This window comes from Anomalospiza imberbis, chromosome 1 (genome assembly GCF_031753505.1).
Source record: "Anomalospiza imberbis isolate Cuckoo-Finch-1a 21T00152 chromosome 1, ASM3175350v1, whole genome shotgun sequence".
Classification (NCBI taxonomy): domain Eukaryota; kingdom Metazoa; phylum Chordata; class Aves; order Passeriformes; family Viduidae; genus Anomalospiza; species Anomalospiza imberbis.
In genome coordinates this window covers 42,204,972-42,226,210 of record NC_089681.1, presented here as the reverse complement: position 1 = coordinate 42,226,210, position 21,239 = coordinate 42,204,972, and the positions used below count along the sequence as shown (strand labels likewise).

The 21,239-nt window shown below is 36.4% G+C and overlaps 1 protein-coding gene across 1 annotated transcript in view; it reads right to left on the bottom strand.

Moving 5' to 3' along the window:
• PRKDC (protein kinase, DNA-activated, catalytic subunit) overlaps positions 1 to 21,239 on the bottom strand; it is an 82,402-nt gene that overhangs the window by 25,676 nt on the left and 35,487 nt on the right. Inside the window, 24 exon segments of the mRNA XM_068189224.1 lie at positions 2,184 to 2,363; positions 3,510 to 3,641; positions 4,669 to 4,781; positions 6,041 to 6,256; positions 6,621 to 6,810; positions 7,389 to 7,599; positions 8,304 to 8,402; positions 9,247 to 9,420; positions 9,832 to 9,981; positions 10,075 to 10,199; positions 11,090 to 11,201; positions 11,688 to 11,819; positions 12,385 to 12,536; positions 12,732 to 12,875; positions 13,770 to 13,889; positions 14,092 to 14,229; positions 15,410 to 15,558; positions 15,782 to 15,854; positions 16,304 to 16,369; positions 16,878 to 17,046; positions 18,108 to 18,286; positions 19,394 to 19,601; positions 20,618 to 20,745; positions 21,031 to 21,198. Coding sequence (XP_068045325.1) covers positions 2,184 to 2,363; positions 3,510 to 3,641; positions 4,669 to 4,781; positions 6,041 to 6,256; positions 6,621 to 6,810; positions 7,389 to 7,599; positions 8,304 to 8,402; positions 9,247 to 9,420; positions 9,832 to 9,981; positions 10,075 to 10,199; positions 11,090 to 11,201; positions 11,688 to 11,819; positions 12,385 to 12,536; positions 12,732 to 12,875; positions 13,770 to 13,889; positions 14,092 to 14,229; positions 15,410 to 15,558; positions 15,782 to 15,854; positions 16,304 to 16,369; positions 16,878 to 17,046; positions 18,108 to 18,286; positions 19,394 to 19,601; positions 20,618 to 20,745; positions 21,031 to 21,198 — 3,528 coding nt within the window.

Below are 21,239 nucleotides of genomic sequence, written 5' to 3'. Positions count from 1 at the left end.
GCAGCTTCCTGAGTTACAGACCCCAATGAGGAGTTAGCATATATATTTCAGCAGCTATTAAGGCAATTTCAATTAGCTGCACACACGCCCCAGACACATTCCTTGACTGCCAGCTTTTAGGGGCACAGGAACACAGTGAGACTTATGGTGAACAACTGCACAATCTAAAACCCTAAGAAGAACTTTGCTAAGGTAAGACCAAAAGCCTTTTCTCATACCGCAGGAAAAAGTGTAAGAACCGTGCAAATGTGAGGGTATGTGCTAAGAATGAATATCCTCCCAAACTTAAAATTTACAGACATCATCCCACATCAAAGGAGGTATCTTTCTATGTAGTGCATTTTGCTGACTATTTGATCACTTATCTTCTCAAAGCAGAGGAAATGTTCCCTACTCCATATGCAATGAGCACTGTCTACTTGCACCATATGTTCAAAGATTAGGGAGAATGGCATCCAAGCTAGCCTGGCAGCTAAAATGTTTGTAAAGCAATTTTAAGTTCTTCAGAGGCTAAGTTAACTTCTGTCATGGAGTTAACCTTTTTTAGTATTTCAGTTGGTCCTTAATCTGCCCTGAAAGTGAATCCCAGAGCTTCACAGTCAATTTTAACATTATAGGTGTAGACAAAACCAGCTCCTTTAACCCACCAAGTTAGTCTTCTGATGGGACATGAACCTGTAGAAGATTAAAAAGTCAAACAACCAGAAGGAAACAGCAATAAAGCAGGAAGCCTTTCTGAAACCAGCCAGTATTTATTATGCTGTTGGTATACAGGAAAGAAAAGCTATACTTCCAAATGGCCAAGCCACTCACATTTGTGAGTCAAATGAAAGCCTTGACACTGCTGAGTTCTTGCTCACACTCCCCCAGGCTGCTCTCTTGATCCATGTGAACTCAATTCCCTACTGGGAAAAAACTTCCTCTCACTGCTTGCAGGCTGTTTGGACTTCATGATATTGTACTTTTGTTATTGATGAGGATGGCAAAGAGATGCTCTTATTGCTCTTACAAAGTCCGTATTTTTGATGAAATTGAACTTACCTACTTCTTAAGTCCTTATTTTATGTCTATTCAGGAAAAAAAAGTAGCCTAATGCAACAGTGTTATTAGCAGGGTCTAGACAGCATAATTCAACACAAATAATATCATCAAGACAGAACCAACAAATGCAGTGTCAAGAGGGAATATTAACAGATAGCCATTGTGAGACGCTGGCTCAAGAAATACCAAGACAGCCCATAAAAATCCCCATAGTATTTGACCTTTTGTGCAGCTGCACAGAAAAAAAGTAAACAAGAAATTACATTTTTTCAGATGTGTAATTACAAGTACTAAGCAAAGTTTCTCTCTGTTTACAAAGCTGGTTCAAACTAGATGTTTCCCTTGTATTTGGAATGATACCTACTGTCACAGAGAATTTAAATTTCCATAACAAAAAAGAAACCATTAGCTGCCACTGAAAAAAAGATTCCTTTGAGACCTAGGAATCCGACACAACATCAAAACCGTTGATAAGAATCATTCAATACAGTGACAGTGGGTATTTAACAGGTGCTGGGACAAGTTTTTTTTAATCGCCCTGAAAACTGGGTTAAAAGATGAAATTCCCAATATATTGTGAATATATTGTCAGTATATTCTCATAACCCAGTGAAACAACTGTGGTGCACGCACTCATCCTCTGGTGAGCCCCTCCTTCATTACTGAAAATCCCCAGACGACTACTTCAGGGGACTAATTTGAAAAAAATAAACAAGAGAGGCTAACAACAAACGGTCTGACAGCCACTGATATCCTCAAGACATCAAAGAATTCCTCAGTAAGCACTTCCCAGAAACAGGAAGATAAGTACAACACCCACATAAGCCTTTCAATTGTTCTCAATTCCCACTTCAATTGAAATAGCTTTCATTTGTAATCAAACCTCTTCTTGTTACTGATGCAATTAAAACATTAAAGGTGACTCAAACTCTAGAGACCAGAAATCTAGAAACCTAGAAAAATCAGTTCAGAGGTATGAACTGCCTCGTTCACCTTAAGTGTCACTTGAAATACCCATTTGTTTAACAATTCTCCTTCCATCTCTGTCTAAACTTCGGTGACAGTATTTGACCTTCACTGGGTTTATCACACATTCAGAGACATTATATCCAGTTACTTTCATGCCACATATCAGGATTTACCTGGATGCACGCAATGAAGGGTGGAAAGTATGACAGGCTCATACTGAGGAAATTATTGAAGTCATTCAGCAGCTTCTGGACAATGGTGTTTTTCTCAGAAGGGTTTTTAGATTTTTTTACCTCATGAAAAATTCCACTAAACAAACTGCTGAAAAGTTGCTTGGCAAATGTTGGATCTTTCTGTAAATTACAACAATAACAGCAAGGTCACTGAATTTTGCTGTGACACAACAGACTATTAAATAAAATTAAAAGGTATGACCCACCCTGTACCTAGACACTCTTTGGGAGTGGACTATTTAGCTGGCATGCATCTCACCTGTGCTGGGAATTACTGTACTACCCATTCAAACACCATTTTAATTCTTCTACTTAAAGAAACTCCAAGGCAATGCAGATTTTCAGGTCAGAGTGTCATTGGAGAGGGCGGAATTTGCAATTTTCACATACTCATAGCTCCCATTACAGGAACCAGACACCAAATATCATGTTAGGGACATCACAGTCCATGAAGTGAGTTTCAGGAAAAAAAAAGAAGACATCAATGTGTGAGGAGACCTGGTCCTAAAAATTGAGGCAGCTAACAGACAGACTGTCTGTACAGACAGACAGTTTCATCTGAGATTTAAAGGCTTTTTTTCAGTCCAGAAACACATTTATGTGTGTAACATAATCCCATGCATCTTGGTCTATCCTGGGTCTGGAGTTTGGTCTAACTCTTTATCTAACACTTGTCAGAGAACTCGTGAGTGTGCTACTTCCATCCTTTACAGAGAGATAAAGGACTATCAAAAGTAATGAAATACAAAGGTAATCAGGAAGACTGTGACTTCCCAAAGACTGTAAAATGGGCTTCAGTCTGCTGTTCAGTTCAGTCTATAGTTTCCATCACTCATGTAGGAAAAGGAATATTAGATCAGCTTTACTGAGAAGTCTGAGTCCACGTCACGCTAAATTAATTTGTATTTTACAAGTCTATTACAGACATATAATAGAAGTGAAATGGCTGTTTTTTTACTGAACAGTGAGATGTCCTTTGCAACAATGTTTGCAGAGACCACCATCTGTTTCTCAAGCAGAGGAACCTGCAGGAAATGGACAACAGCTGATGTATCCAGTCCTTAACTGCTCAGCTGAGGAAAACAACAAAGCCTCTTCTCTGAACACTGTAGGAGAAACATTCCCTCAAAACAGTGTCTTTAAAAGCGTATCACAGTGGTTGACTGCAAAACTACAAATCAATTTTCAAAGTGATTGCCTGGCTACATGACACTTTCCCTACAGGACCAGAAAACTTCACAAGTGACCTTTGAAAAACAGCCAAACCTGGGCAAGGCCCTGCAGAGGGGCAATGAGACTGCAGTATTCAATCTGGATGTCAGGAAGGTCTCCCACTCGGTAACTTCTGTACAAAGTAACCTGGGCATCATACTTCATCTTCAGCTCAGATTTCATTTCCTGAAATGCATTAATCATGTTAAAAATAGTTAGAAAATGGCCTCAAGCTGTGCCAGGAGAGGTTTAAATTAGATATTATGAAATTTTTTTCACTGAAGGAATGGTCAGGCATTGGAACAAGCCCCCCATAGAAGTGGAGGAAACAGCATCACTGGAAGGGTTTAAAAGACAGACGATTTTGTTGGTTGTATTTTGGACTGCCATACAGAGTGCATTTACAGGTTTTCTCCTGCAGGGTGGGAGGAAATGGCAACTTCAGCCTGCAAGTAAACATAAATGGGCTAAAATAGGTGTTTGTGTGGTTCTTCCAGACATAAGTTCTGTTTACACAGTTGTCTGCATCTGCAGAGTATTACAGGAGTGTCTCAAATTGGTAGCTCTCAGTCCTGGATTCCTTTGCTCTTGGGACAAAATGCTATCATTTTTTGACGATAATGTGTGTTATTTTTAGTAACAGGAACCTCTGAAAAACTGCTACAGAGCTTAAAAACACTTAGATTTATTGTAAGTACATAATACAACCAGAAAACCCACAAAGTAGTAAGTTTCTGGCCTTGAGAAACACTCAACAAATTATTATTACTGACATTCCTTCAGGTTAAAAGTTCAAACCAGTTCTGGGTAGTCCATCAGCTGTACCACATTTTTGAGTTCACCTTCAGACACTGGATAACGTTCTCCAACAATTTCTGCAGTGTATTGTAGCTCCAAGGCTCCTAGTTTCCAGAATGACAACTGTAAAGGGCTTCCCAATAACTGTTAGGGACTCCCACCACAAAAAATAATTTAATGCACTTTATGTGGTAGACTGTTATCATTCAGCTCTTTTCTCGCCCACGCTAAGTAACTTCATTTAGCTTTAAGGCCACAAATAGCATTATTTCCAAATTAAACCTTCTAAAGCTCTTAAAGTAGCAACCAGTACCTTACACCTACCCTTTCTTCACAAAGTAACTACAAGAGATGAAGTACAAGACTGCAAATGGCATCGAGACTTGAAGTATTAAATCCATTTGGATTGACAAACCTTTTCTCTTTTTTGTTCCGCCAGACTTTTTCTGGCATAAATCAGACTGAGTTTGTCTTGGTCCTTCAAGAAACGTCTCCGCAGTCTTAGAATTTCTGCTCGTTCTTCTATACCTAAGGAACATATGATCATGTCCATAGCTTTTCCTTTCCGATTTAAGGCAAAAGCATCATATAAAAACCAACATCATCTTTGTATTTACTAGCAAGTAAATACAAAACCTTTCAACAAGCTAGCCAATGCTAAAAAATTAAGTTGCTCTTAGGAGAAGAGATAATAAGCATATCTATAGAGACTTTAAGTGCATGGATGAGGCATAAAGATCAAACTATTGTAGAGGGAAAGACCCTAAAACTCATGAACAAATATGCCCCATATGCCAGATTTATTTTCAGCTCTCAAAGGCATGTATGGCATTTGCACTATATTCCAGAAAGTAAAATAAATTAAATAAATAAATGAGGTGCTAAAAGATATTAAAATATTGTGTAGTATGAATATTGTACTGTATTTTTTAAGTACGATTACAGAATTGCCATTGGATCAACTCCTGCTCAGGACAGTCATGGGGAAAGGCCACTTAACTGCCTGTCAGCTCAGTCCACTTCCTAGAAAAGGAGAATGAGCAAACAGAAACATACAACTGTAATTAGTATTCTCTAGGGTAGAAGAGCAGGGACTTAACTAGAAGGTAGACCGACCTCTCTATTTCTGTAGTTCTGCATGAACTGTAGGCTATTAGTCATGACTGCCCTGAAACACCTCTCAGGTACTGAAAAGGTCGATTTTTATAGCTCTATGCCTGAACTCCTAATGTCATCCTTTTGGTCAAAATTTTTATGACAAATTAGACAACAGTTAAAGAGGGAGAAGGATCCCAAGTCACTTCAGAGCAATACTGATATTTTTCACTTATTGACTGTGTGGAAGAAGGAGCATTCTCAGAAAAAAGCAAGGACTTCTAATGACAGATTGTAAAATGTTGGACATCATGTCAGCACAGCTGACATGGTTTAGAAAATATGTTTAAAGAGATCTCTTCCTTAAAGAGTTAAATTTAAAACAGAAGGGTCAGAACTGTCTGATATTCATGCTGTGATCCTCTTAGGGAGAGGTAGGAATGCAGATATCACACTGACTGGTTTCTCATCCAGTCAGTTCTTTCAATGAGCAACATATATTTTACAATTCCCAGCACAATCCTAGCTTTTTTCATGTTATGTATCATCACACACTCCTGGAAACAAAATCTCTCAAGGTGAACCTCAATTAGACTGTCTCAAAGACAATGGACTGCCAGCCAACCAACTGAAAATGATGGTTTATAAAAGTGCACTAATTGCATGGAAATTGTACAATAAAGCTTACAGACCTTTAGTTTTGCTGTCCACTTCATCTCCAGGCAAACCCAACCTTTTTTTCCCGAAATCTGGCCCCACTGGTTTAAAGGTTGCTTGCTTAAATTTTTCACTCCTTTTGCTAACCAATAGCATAGATGAAGACAAGGATTCAGAGGATGAAGGAACTGCATACTCTGACAATGTGTCAATGCTACTTCCAGTCAGCCAATTAAAAGAACTTCTACCACCTATAACAAGAAATTGCCAAAAAGCTGTAACATACTCAGTTACAAATAAAGTGAAAACATCTATGAAGCAGGTATTTTTTCTCTCTCAAAAATATAATTTCCTAATGTTTAAAGGCAGAACAGATTTTAAACTGCTAGGTAAGACAGTGTTTCTTTTACATTAGGCAGAACATAAAATATGTATGAGACTAATAAAAATGTGATCTTTTTTCTCATACCACACACCAAAAAAAACCAGAAAAAAACTCTGGAAAAAAAATACTAAACACATTTACACTTTAACATCAAAAAATCATATGCAACAGAAATTATATCATTACTACAGCAAAAAAGAACATTTCAAAAAATACTGGTCTTGACTTACCGCCATGCTGTGTAGGTGTAAATTCATATTGCCTTTGGGTAGCCCTCACTTGCCCGCTGACTGACCCAGAAGGAGAAAAGGATCTTTCCTGTGACAAATTCCTGTGGGTACTTGGAGAAGCCTGAGTCTCCACAAACATTGGTGTTAGCACAGTACTTCGGTAACGCCAGCTGGAATCAACTACAAAGTCCTATGAACAAAGAAAGATTTTAAGTAGAACAATAAAGATGGAGGCCTTCTTCATTTCTTTATTGAGCAGCAGAAATTACAGTCCAGAAATCAAAACACTCTCCCAGGTATAGGGGAAGAACCTGACTATATATAAAAGAAACCCCAAACAAACCACAAACATGTAGAAGTTCTCAACAGCTCAGTAAAAAAAGCTCACTAATTTCGACTGGTCAGCTGAGGACAGATTTACAGCTCTTGCACCAGTATTCCTGTTTCTTGACAGTATTTCTCCAGTTGATGGTGCTTCTCTCTGCTACCCTCTTTTTTTAGCATTTCAGTACTCTACAAATCAGCTATTCTTGGTATATTATTTTAATTAAATATACCTTTAAAAAAAACAAAGTACAATTATCGCCCCCACAAAATCATGAAACTTCTGATACTGTGCACAACTCATAACTGCTGCACCTGTTAACTTTGGAGCACAAAACACTTTGAAAAATCTCCTTCATTATGCCATTATTTTCTAAGTCGTAACTACATTGAAGAGCAGAATTTGTCACGTAGTTGCATAAAGGACAGCACAGTACAATTTACCTGAAATTTGCATTCAGATAGGGGATGCTCAAATATTTTTCTGGAATAATCCGGGCTCTTGCTAGTCATTTCAAGCAGAAAATTTGTGATTAGACTCAAGTACTGTGTTTCAATCTTGGTGGAATAGAATGAACTTAACAATGACAGCATGCGGTCAAGAGTATTTGTGGGCAACCTTGTCTCATGACTCCAAAAATTCCTAACAATTAATCTGTGAAGGCAAAGAATAAAGTTATTCTTGGTTATTTTCAAACAGAACCAACCCCGCCCCCAATTTCTAAAAAAGCCAAGTTAAAAAGGGAAAAAATCCCCAAACCCACCAGCAAAAAACTCCAAAACAATAAGCTGTTAAGGCCTTAAACTAACTCTTCCATGCCATTAATCTTCCATTGAATTACAGTGAATTCCTCATTCATCTACCATGTTCTGTGCCTCATATAAAAGATTTACTCTGAAAAAATTATTTCTGTCAAGTTTTTTCCTTTTGAGAAAAGCATTTTTGAGAAGTGCTATGGATGCAGAAGTACCAAGATCTCCTCTTTCATCTTTTCCTTCATCAAAAGAATTTCTAAAAATCCAACATTTAATCTACTGTTGTGTGCTTGTGTATAGCAGGGTCCTCCTTGTTCAAAAACTCTAGCACACTAATGCAGAATTAGGTTTAACATAATGAAACAACCTCGCCACGGCTTAGAAATTCATTCAAATGCTTCACTTAGACTTGGTATAACATCATGGTAGAAAATTTTATAAATTAACTTACTGGAAGAAATTAAAATGGTATTATCTCAGTGTTACTCTTTTATATTGAAATACTTAAAAAAACCTCTAAGGATCAACTCTTTTGCTATAAACAAAGTAAGAGAAATTGAGGTATTTTTATTTCAGACAGTTATCACAACACTCTCTACTCACTGCAGTTCAGCATTTTCATCAATCAGTCCTTGAAGCAGCATTTCTTTTGCCACTTTGAGTATCTCCCAAGAATCATCATCTGCTTGACTTTCTGGATCACTGATGGTGGGAGAAAAATATCTCTTAATGACTTCTCTCAAACAATCCAAGCAAAATAAGAGGATGAGGATGGTGAGACAAAAATGAGGAATATGCCCTCTGATAAAAATGTCAACTTGGCATAACAACATAACATGAGGTCCTCCTTGCTAAAAATGCAATGCCTTATATCTCCACTACTAATAAAATGAATTATCTAATAAGCTAATTAATATGTTAGGTATTTGTTATGAAGTTTGCAAAGTTGAATCTGTAGAAACAGGCAGAGAATGCTTTTCACAAGTGATGCTGGACTAAAGATTGACTGTACTTTTTCTTTGTAATAAATGTCCATTCAAAGAGTTATCTTGGGAAAAAGCACATAAAATCCAACTAAGTTATATAATTCAACAACAACCCACTTGTCAAACTGAGTATGTGCCTGTTCCCTATTCTAAGGGGTCAAACAGAAAGACCTTCTCTATACTACCAGATCTAAGTGATTCAGATCATGCCCATGTGCCTTAATGTATCTTCTACCTAAAACCAAAATTCTTTAATGTATAATTTTCACTAATTACAAATTCCAGCAACAAGAAAAAAAGCTGGAGCATCAAAGTTAAGACCTCTTATGCCACACTGCTGTGGTGATGCAAAATCCTAGTTCTGGTCCAAGTATTTATCCCTTACTGGAAGTGATAAAATTGTCACCAAAGGCCAGAGCCAGTTAGGCAAATCAGACTATATTCTTCTGTCAGCTGGAAAGATCCCTCACTGAGGGACATGAAGTTGGAAGACTATTGCAAACACTTTCACTCTGTCTGTGAGAAACCACTGAAAGACAACATCTGCAGTGAACACACACCTGTAATTGTCATAAATCCACATCAGGATATCATACATGCGCTGTCGACATACTACAGAAGGGTGAGAAATGAACCCTGTCACTCCAGGCAGAAGCTCTTTAAGTTCTAGAGGTTTTAATTTAGACAGCATCTTGTAAATGATATCCAAACAAACCCTTTGTCTTTCATCATCCCTAAAAGAAGAGGGAAAAAAAACAACCCAGTTACATTGCTTTTCTCATCACTGCTACATAGAGAACCAGAAGATTAGTTTATGTTTTAACAATATTTGGTTTTGCAAAAAGGTATTTAGGTAAATACTTTTGCACTCAGTCTAAGAGAAAGAATATAAGTAAACTGATACAAACTACAGAAACGGACATCCCATTGGTGTTTCACCCTAAGGCTATTTTAGGGGTCTTTGTTTGTTTTTCACAATGAGCTAGCCATCTTAACTCCCAGATTACATTACCTCAAATTTGGGGAACAATGACCAAAAAGTGAAGGTGAATTATAAATGCTTCTGAATGTAAAAATGTTGTGGGCAGCATAGAAAATCTTGTCAAGAAACTTGAACTATCCATAATAACCACATGACTACTTACCTATGATTCATGATCTGGATAAAGTCTTTACTCTTTAACTGCAAGTGGAGATCAGGAACTTCTTCAGCCCGGCACATTATTACTTCCAGACAATAGGTTTTCATCACACCATGAAGTTTGGGTATCAAAAAGAATACTGCATTCATAAACCTTAACATAACCAGAAGCCCACAAAGAAAAGCAAGTTATTCTCTATTACTCCTCTAGATTTACAACCACCATACCATTTACATCATGACATACCTGTCAGCAAGAGGTGGAAAATTCTTGACAACTTTATTCAAGCATTGAATAAACTTATCATGTTGTGTGTTCTGATGATGCTTCAATTGTTTTATAACACAATCATAAATTGGATCTTCAAGTATCTGAAAATGAGAAAGACATTAAGATAAGGATAGCCATGAAAATCATAACCACCTTAATGAAACATGGTTTTAGTGCTATATTGTTTGATTCTTGTGCATTTCACTAGGGAAGAGCCAGCCAACTCATCTTAACCTTTATGGTGCTTCATGGGTTCTGTACAGCTCTGCCTGGCTAAAACACAAGACTCCTGCTTAAAAATATATTGGTGAGCTTACTTTCATTGGTTTGGAACACCTTAATTTTGTAGTACAAGTTGCTTAGTGTGCTTATATAAATAATAAGCAGCTTCTCATTCAGTATGGAAGATTTCCAACGAATGAATATAAAAAAATTAGACATTTTTAGCAAAAAGGTGAAAAAAACCCCAGCAACCTGTAACTAACATCAAAGGAATAAGCCTTGTTCAGGATAAAATTTGCACCACCTTTGCTCATTTATTCAAAATACTGCTTAAAATGGAACTTGAAAGACTGAGAAAGACTTAACAAAGACTTGTGAAATATGCTCTACAAACTGTGAAAGAACAGCCAGAATGCCATTAAGTGGGGAAAGTGGTTCCAAACCTCCCAACGTGCTTTTCTTTTCCTCTTAAAAACCTCCCAACTTTAAAACATACCCTCCTAGTGTTGCTGGCTGGCAAAAGCTGAACAAAGCCCCAGAAAGAGATCATTCACTGTCAGCTCCCAAAGAGTAAGGCAAAAATTCTACATTAGTCGGCCCTCAAATTCTTTTCCTGTTGCTTTAGTAGTTTGAATCTTTAATTAATCTGTTGGATAAAGACTGCTGAGTTTTAAATGTATTCAATTTTGGATCTGAATTGAGTAGTCAAATAAAAGATTAATATAAAATTAAGACAGGAAAGGACAAACACAAAATACAGTTCACTTACATTTTCTCTCTCAGCCATGTATTGAAGAGCAAGTCCCAAAACTTCTGCTGCAGCTGCATAAACTTCTCTATACTTTAGTAAGCCCATGTTGCTGGTCAAAGCTTGAAAATACCTAGCACAATAGATAGACATACTGTAAGCCACAGATTTAAACTGAAGCAAAAAATTTACCTGAACTGCCTAGAGTAACAGTTACTGCTTTCAGAAGAGCTGAATACAGTACATACAACACGCATTTTCCACTTGCAGTGTCTCAAATCTCTGCTTTATCAATTCCTGACACTATGAATTTCCACAAAACTGCAACCCTGGCCCCCACTGTAGAAAAACATACAACCTTCTACACACTTTCCAAAATAAATGCGGTCTGCAATTTGTAGATAGGAAAGTATTATTATTATTATATATAGACATTATAACAATAATATATATAAAATAATTATATATCTATATATCTATATCTGGCAAATATTATTTGCCAGATGATAGCAAAGGATTCCAGAGAACAAGCTCCCACACCTCCTGCTGAAAAATTAAACTTGGTCTCTTTGGCTTAAGATTTTTTCAAGATCATTCACAAAAAAACTGCATTTCTCACCTGACACGATCTATTTCACACTTTGGGTCAAAGGGTGGCAAATTGTTAGCAAGAACAATTCCCAGCAGCTGAATTCCCACTGAATTATCCTTTGTATCAGGGTCTCCTCTAGAAAACTTTTGAAATATTAAACTGTTGGATAAAAACACAAAAGGAATAACATACATGAAAACCCCAAAATAGACACACTGTAAAGCACTCCCTGTCTTTGTATACAGGGATGTATTTGCACACATACAACTCAAAGGGATATTGTCAGAAAGCAGTAGATATTTAGCATCAATGAAGAAGTCATTGCAAAGAAACCCACACCAAAACAACTGAAAAGAGATTGTAAACCCACAGAAATTCTTGACATGTTCACAAGCATGGCAGATAGCACAAGTCTTATTAAGAGTGCACCAATATTCAGTGGTAATATCCAAAACTTCAAATAAAAAATGTCTTTGCAGAAATTACTCCTGTTTTTGTTGCTGCTGCTATAATCCTTTTCATGTTTTCCCACCTCTCCTTGTTGTTTTTCAAATTAATTTACAATCTTTGGAGAGTTTGGTTCTGAAATTCTATTGTTCACTGTAGGGACAAAAAGTTTACTATTGCAGCTGAATTTACCTAATTTACTTTTCCATGTCCTTTGATACCCTTCACTTATATTTTTGAAATATTGATAAAGGAATGCAATTGTCCAAATGTTTACCTGTAAGGTATGGAGAGACAGTTCTTCCAACACTCTATAACTGTCTTTATGATTTCCAGATTGTGCCTGAACACAACTCTTTTTGGGTGAAATGCATTCTTCATCAAGAATTCAAGTAATCTGTTAGCCAAAATCTCATCCTTAATATTCCCCTATAAAAACCAGGACCAAAAATAAACATAGCGACTCCAAGAAGACATATATTGTTTTATGAAAGCAAGTAAGTAAACAAATTACGTTTGAAGTTAATATGTAAAAGAATTGTAAAATGTAAAAGTGGACTGATAGCAAACATTCTTTACCAAACAGTCCCAATAACAATAAAAATTAATTTCATACTTCCTTACTTTGGGAGTGGCTACACTTGTCCAGGAAAGGATTGTAACTACTATTTCCACTACCATGTAATGAATCCCTTCACCTCCATTATTTCCAGAAACAACAAGCTGCAGCAATGGACCAAGCCAGTGCTTCGCGTAAGGCCGGAATACCTACGGAGAATCAACGACAAAGGACAAATTACCCAACTATTTAGCAACCTGTTGTTCAATAAACATTCCTGGTAAGACTGCTAAACCAACCTCTTGAGGACTTTGTTTAAACCCTGAGGGAACAACCATAAACATTTTAAAATAAAAAGCATCCATAACTACATTTCTCACTTTTGTTTAGAAACCTTTAACCACAGAAAGTGAATTATTTCACTAGAGCACAGACAATATGGCTCTCACATAGAAAATCTGTCTGTAAAGGATTTGAAAGAGTATGTCATTCATCTACCCTTCCATTTCAGACAGCTTTACTAAGAAAGTAGCATTAAACAGATATGAAAGTTCTTGAAATAATTCTGAAATTCAGTATTTCTGGATTTGGAATATTCCAGACAGAACCATTATACTTTAAAATCATTGTACGAAGTAGGTTGAGAATGTTTTACCCAAGAATGAGAGCTAGAAAACGTTTGCTTGTTTCTCAAGCAAACACAAATTATGCTATCTTAGTATCTTTCTGCAACAAGAACACCATTTAGCTCCAAGTTTTTCTAAAGGACTCATCCATGGCCACTAATAAAAGATTGTATTTGCTCCTGTGAAGATGGAAAGTATAATCAGCCCTACCTCTTGCCTAGTATCAATGAATATATTACTTGTGGTTTCCAGAAGACACATATTGTGGACACCCTCTACTTACAGAAGTAGAATATGAGAGAAAAAGTATTAATAATGCATTCAAAATACTTGGAATTATCAGGAATTTTGGTCCATAAATGTACTCCCTTTTATCACAGCAAATTATTCAATTTGAATGCCCCAAAGGTCTCAGCTGATTAAATATTTTACCCTGCAAGAGTTACACATTTGATATTATGAATAAAAATTACTCACATCCTCAGTATTAACAATAAGTTTTGCTATGAAGAGGCGAATATTTAATGGTACTGATGGGTTTCCTAATTTGCCATGAAGAAATTTCATCCAAAGAGGGAGATCTACTGGAACTGTCCCCTGAAATTTAGAAGAGATGAGAAAAAATCAAATCACTCCTTGCACCCAACAGGTTTACCAAGCCAAAAAGCCCAAGCTCAAACCACACAGGTTTCTCTATAATACAGCCAAAAAAAAAAAAAAAAAAAGAAGGGATTAAATCATGACTCTCTTTTCTTGGTACCATTAATAGAAAAGTGCCAACTTTTTAGTTAATACTGGCCTCCTCCACTTTGGGTGTGATCTGGTTCCTCTGCATATGTTTAATCAGAGAGGTCATAGAGGCCATACATTCATGTTGGTTGAATTCATCCATTTCCAGTTCCATCTCATCGTTTAAAACCTTGTATTCTGTGGGCTCCTGAAGAAAAAAAAAAGTGTTACTATGGTTAATAACAACAGTGTATTTTCTTTTAAAGCCCAATCACGCCATGAGTCATTCTGATCTGATCTGTGCTTAGATTTGACTACACACTCAGTGTGTGCAACTGGGAATACATCAAACGTGTTGCTCAAACAGACGCCTCCCAAATGCATGTACCACATCTGCACATTCTTTACTTTTTGTGCCAACAGATGCCAACTTTATGTTACTCTGACTTTACTACTTGCCAGGACAGGCGTGGCAAATGCTGAAAGCAAGAGGAGTTAAGCTGAACCTCAAAGAAATGACCTCATTTCATAGCTCAAACAATCTATTAACACCTCTATTTTTATGAATGTGTTGTTCCACACTGACCAGCATCTGCAGCAGCTCTCTTTTGCTACACAGAGTAAATCACAAAAGAAAATTGTTTAGTTAGAAATGACAGCATTACTAGGCAAACTAGAAGTGTACTTCCTATCTTGTTTAACTTCCTTGCAGCTAAAACACCCCCTTGCTCCAAAACATGGAAACAGTTACTTTCACCAACATTAACAGCTATTTTGACAGATTGTCTTCAGTGTCTATGATATTTTTACAAGCGTTTTGTTTCATAGCACATAACTATTCTACCAGCGTTACTGCTGGTGAGACATCTTTTGATTGCAGAAGGAACACAACTTCAAGACTTTGCTGAAAGAACGGCATTTAATATCTCCCAGGAGCAGCAGTTAAATGCAAGGTGCTACAACAGAAAAACAAAAATAATTGTTTGATTATTTATTCTATCCAATTGACACAGCCAGTTCTGTCACAGACCAAACAAAGTGGGAAATGAGGAAATCAGATGCCTAACAGCAAACCATCAGAGGATGTGCCTGAGTGCAGCACAAACCATCTTTTTACAACTCAGGCTGGACTTCACTCACACTACTCAGCTTTAGAAACCCAATAGGGCATTATTTTTCTTCAGCTGTAGACAGCGGAGAGAGGAAAAAAGAAAAGTGACAGAAAGCAGCTCAAGTCCCCTCCCTCATCTTCTGGAGGAACCCATTCTCAGTCAGGTAGAACAAATACAGAAGACTATAAATTTCTCTTTCTCAACCCCAATAAATGTATGCAATTCCTCAAAAGCTTAAAACCTTTATTTCTCACAGCACATAAGTCACTAAATTACCTTCCTCCTGAAACGAGTGCTGCTAGTGGTAACATCTTGGGAGCTATAAGAAAAACCTTGGACTCCAGTAGAAAAATCAAATTGACTCATTTCCTCACTCAAACTGCTATCCATCATGTATGATGAAGAAGCTAAATACTTGGGTTCATCTAGACAGGAAAGAACAACAGTTCATTAATCAAGGTAATTACAAGAAACAAGCCTTTACTGCCTGCCAAAAATTGAGGGTAGGTGGGAATTGACTGTTAGATGAAATACATTGAACGCTTTTATTTGTTCCTGTTACTGTAGAAGCCAGTGAAGAACACATCAAGGAACACTGTATGACAGGTAAGAAAGCATTTTTTTCATCACCATAAATGACTTTCATACCCTGGCTGGTATTCCCTGCATCCCTGGCCTCCTTCCTAATAGCAATGTACCGCTTCTTCCTTTCCAGAGGCACCTAAACAGCAAGAAATAAAGTTCCAATTACTTAATTTCTAAAAAGTAGTTAATTAATTTAAAAAAAATTACAGATAATTTACACTTTTTATTTACAGAGATACCAAAAAATGATTAAAACAATTTGATATGAATGGAAATTTAATATTGTAAATTATTATTATTAATGCTATAGAGAAACAATTTTCTGAATTCTTTATTCCTACAGCTGTTCACTATCAAAGTAAGTACACTAAAAAATATGTTAAAAGTTATGTGCATTACAGGTCTGTTCTACATTTTAGGTCTGGATTTCTCCCAGAAAAACATATTTTAAATAATTAGTGGAGTACTCCACTTTTTGTATCCTCTTTCTCCATATGTGAGAACTGACCTGGTCTTCAGTAACAACACTGTTAAAGTTATACCCTTTTTTAATTAGAAACACTAAAGGCCAGACATTTCACTCACCTCAATTTCAACAGGAAATGTATACTGACGCTTCAGGTCTATCAAATTTTCAAAAATCAGCAAGTTCTGCAAACCAAAGCATGTTTTGAAATAGCAAAATTATAATGCACACAATAACAATTGCTTTGAAAATATTTTATTTCTTCTTTAAAAAAATTCAACAAATCATTGTACAACATAGAAAGCATGGCATGTTTTCTCTTCTGCATCAGTACTCTAAAAAGAATTTTGCTACTTAACTACTCAAGAATTCACAGCACAGAATGTGCTCTGTAAAAAGGTCTCTCTTATTCAAGTATATTCCAAACACTGGAGAAGTTAAACCATAGGGGCTTTTTCCTCCAATTTTAGAAAATTGATTGGGAGTGGAAGGAAAACAGTATCACTACTTCACCCATTCCCAAACAGTTGGTAAAACTTTCAGCAGCTACCACTCCTTCTATTGCCTCACTGGGTAGTTTGCTAGTCTAATTGCACATCATTCAGGTTTTATTCTTTGATTTATTGCCATCAGGTAAAATCACTTTGTGTCTCATGCTCTGGAAGCCTTCGAACAGAAACAAAAGCTTCTCACCTTTTCCGATTTTTCTGAAAAGAGAAAGCCTTGATAAAATTTACTTTCAGTGAAGACACAGCTGATGACTGCAATAGCACAGTTATATGCTGCACAGTGATACTGTCTCCTCTTCTCCAGCAGCTGACTCTCACCTGCCATGTTTTCTGTAAATGCATCATAGCACGACCTTAAACACAAACAGGCAAGAAAACACCATCAGAAGTCTTTTATTAAGCAGTACAAGAAGGGTTCCAATCAGAGATCAGTGAATCAAGAATTTCAGGGAAGCAGTATCCGATTAAACCACCTCAGACTTGTTCAAGTATCCTGCAGGCAAATGGAACCAAAATGGAACCATTCAGCAATGACAAAGAAAACCTCCCACGTATTTAATAGGAGTCCTTAATGTCAGAAATGTGATGACAGGTAATGTTCAGATAAGATGAATGGTTTTTTTGATGCATACATAAATTTCTCTTGTGGTCCCTTCTCTCATGGTCCAAAAAATGATGAATGGACATGCATGCTAAGGTATTTTATGGATTAGCTGAAGAAAATAGTTTAGATATGATTTTTAAAGGTCTTTGGCACAAAGCCAATTATAGATCTGCAAATCATAGTCAAGAAATTATTTGAAGTCCTCAAAGGACATAGTATTGTAAAATAAAAACCTAAACAGTAATTAGGGCATCTTATTTTTTTTCTCTGAATATTAAACAAACTAAACAATACTAATTAACATATATATTCAGTATTTCTCTTTTGTCCCCCTTTGCAATGATGATCAAGCCAATTACTCCTACTCGGGGTGCTGCTGTATTATGAAATATAAATGAAAATCAATCCCATCTTGTCATCTATCATATAAATACCAATTTTGCAATACAGAGCCATACTCCACATAGAAGTGTGAGTATACTGAAAATGAAGTTGTGAAAACACAAATTAAAGGCCAAGAGTCATACTGAAAAGGTAAAATAAATGTACAAGCTTAACAATTTTTTTTTTAAAAAGTACAAAAGCAGGAGGCAAAGGTTATCCTAACATAGGATTGTAGTTTACACTACAGATAATTCTATCAATATAAACTCAGTACTGTGTATTTAATTTAAAATCAAAAGCTATGTAAGAGCTTATATTTACCTTTGAACAAAACCATCTTTTGCTTCATATGGCCTACTTAAAAAAGCATGTCTGATCAAATCCTAATCAGAAATATAAAGTAAATAAAATAAACTATGGTCTTACTTTATTAGTGTCTTGGTAAGTTCATTTCCTTCTACACTCATGGAGCCACGGTAAGCTTGGTTAATTTTAGAGTCCTTGGAGTAAACTTCCTCTTTTGAAAGACGCACATACATCACCTCTAGCAGCTTGTAATACCCCATTTTCTTGGTAACTTGTGTATCAAAAGTATATTCATGTGACTAGAAACAAATAAGCAGAATCTCAGAAGGAAATTTCCTGACTCTTGTCCTTTCTAAATAGCTCCCCAGTTACTTCAAATTTCTTAGACAGCCTTCAGCTTACTTCTACCTTCTAAAACAGAGAAAAGAGTTGATGATAATAAGAGACAGACAGATTCTGAGTTCCTGTGTAGTGCAGTTATTTAAACTGTGTTGACCCATGCTTGTCTCGTGAGCTCTCTTAACTACAACTGGCCTAAATTATTATAAGGATACTGGAGGAAAATAAGCAGAGTACCAAGTGACAGCTCAGCCTCATGACACATGTAAGCAAAACACACACTGTCATCATCCTTAGTATCATTCATGAGTTTCTTTATACACCTCATTTTGGTTCAAACATTTACAGCAAAAGGAACATGGTGTGGGTGACTCTACCTAGATCTTAGTTTTAGTATTTTGCTTCAATAACTATAACTAAACTTTGGTGATTTCAGCATCTTGCTCATTCTGCTGCCTGTGAACATCTGGACCAGCAAAACCATGGGACTGAAGAACTATAGGAAGAGCAAAGACCTTGACTGACAACAAGATCATTGCATGCAACTATACTCTTAAATTGGAAGAAATACTGTAACTAGAGAAAGAAGATCTGTGCTCCTAATCCCTTGCTGAAGAACCTTTGCAATGACTACAGGTGTATTTCTTTCTCTAGAAGTAATGTAGGCAATTTCAGAGCTTCCATTATGGAGGTTGAAAACCCCTCCCACAATGTAGTAACAGGCTACAATTTTACACAGCTTTTATATTTCAATGTTATAATGGGTTTTTGCTTTTGACAAACCCCTTCAGATATATATGGGTAACATTCCAACTTCAATTTTTACACACAGTAGATATACAAAAATGCATTAACTCCAAAGGAACAGTGTGTTAGGGAATAAAAGTTTATCAGTAATAATCAAATTATATAACTGGCACATGCTTCTGTTCCAGGATACAGAAAACGAGAAATCAAACTGTTTTTATCAGTGCTTCATTCAAAGTTAAACAAAATGTACATACCAACATCAACACTTTCTTAGACCTTCCCTAACCCTAAATAAAAAACCAAAACATAATTCATACCTTTGTAAACCTGGAATTAAGAGTATCCATAGCCTCTACTATAATCTTGCCAAAGAATACTCTCAGTGCATCCAAGCTGCAGTGCCACAAGAGAGTGAGGAGGGACCGATCCACAAATGCTTGGCGAGCAGTATTTGAAAGAAGTTCCTCACTTTGGAACATTTTGTGAACAGTGTCCAACAGTATCACTTGCTTGTCAGTGGTGCTCCTAAACAAGATGGAAATCTCAAGATGGAAATTCTTTCACCAGACTTCACTTATGTCTCACACCTATAGGACATTTAGATTTTTTACTGACTGCATTCATGCCTTCTTGGATTATCCTACCAGGCATGCAAGATCCTGGCTGAACTACCAAGTATTATGCAGCTCTCAAAAAAGCCCACCTCTGCTTCTTAGTCTGCAAGAGATGGCAAACTTGTTTGAGTGTCTTTAATAATTTAATCCTAAAGCAAACATTAACTTTCTCAGTTCCTTTTTACAGAACAATCTAAAAAAAAATTATCCAGTATATGTGAGAGATGTAGGCAAACCAAAGGAAAAAAAGAACTATGGCTACCAAGTGTTCCAGTATTAGATGATCTATTCTAAATATTTTTATTAAAGCAAAAATTTCCAAAATAGGATATGGTCATAAGGTAAATTACTTTGTGCAGGAAATTACATGCTCCACAACAGTCACTACTCAACAGCCCATCAAAAATTGGAACGTTGGTATTGGAAGAGATACTGAATACCTCTTCTGTGGACAGAGCACATTTGAGTCTACAATTTACCACCCCAGAATTATTCAATTAAATAAGTGCATTGTTGTATTTTCAAAGGGGTTGAACAAATTAATTTACTGTCAATTTAAGTACTATCAACTTATGTGATCATGTGGTTATATTGGGATAGCAAATATACAACAAACAAGTACTATTTTCAACGGGATTATCTCAGAACAAGTTTATTTACAGAAGGCTTTCCAGGCACTTTCCAGGCTTATTTACAGAAGGCTTTTGCACAGGCACTGGAAGTGTAATCTGGAAACAGGTGTCACTTGTTCACACTGTGGAAATACTTTGAAAATGTAAAGACAAAGCAAAATCTGAATTAAAACTATTACATAAAACTTTATAGTGTAAATCATCACTATTATAAGGACAATAAAATACAAGAAGCACATTTGCTTCAGCAAAAATTCAGTGAGAACAAGCACAAAATCCAGTGGACTAAACCCACCTTCTGGAAATTCTTTTGAAGCTGGCTTGAAATAAGTCCTCCATGAAATGTCTGTGGTCTCTACAGAGGATTTCTGTCATCAGTTGCAACAACATTGGACTCTGAGACAATTCTAATACATCTAAAAACTGAAGAAGCAACACATAACATGAAAAGCCACAGTGGATCAAATCACTTCAATCTAATGATGCAATTATTTTCTAATACTGATCAGAAGCAGATGCACAGAAGTATGTGCTAATTTAATGTGCTTCTGTGGATTCAATTTCTGGACAAAGACATAACCGAGAAACACGAAAGATCACCTCATGCGAATCAAGAATCACTCTCCTTAATTCCAGATCCCTGTGAAACAGTGTTTCCAGACACAGTTCACTTTGTCTTTTAATTATGTATTAATTAAAAATACTGACCTTCTTAGTGCAGTCTACATAGTTATTGTGTTTCAAGGTTCCTTTGGGAAACTCATCAGAACTCATGGGAAAATTAAAAGCTACAAGTTGATCCAGAGCATTCTTAAGGTCATTAAGCTTTTTTCCTGTCAAATTAGTGAAGAACGGGAGAATTATCACTGCTTGGCCCTGAGGGAAGAAAAAAAAAACCAAACATAAAAAAGACAGTT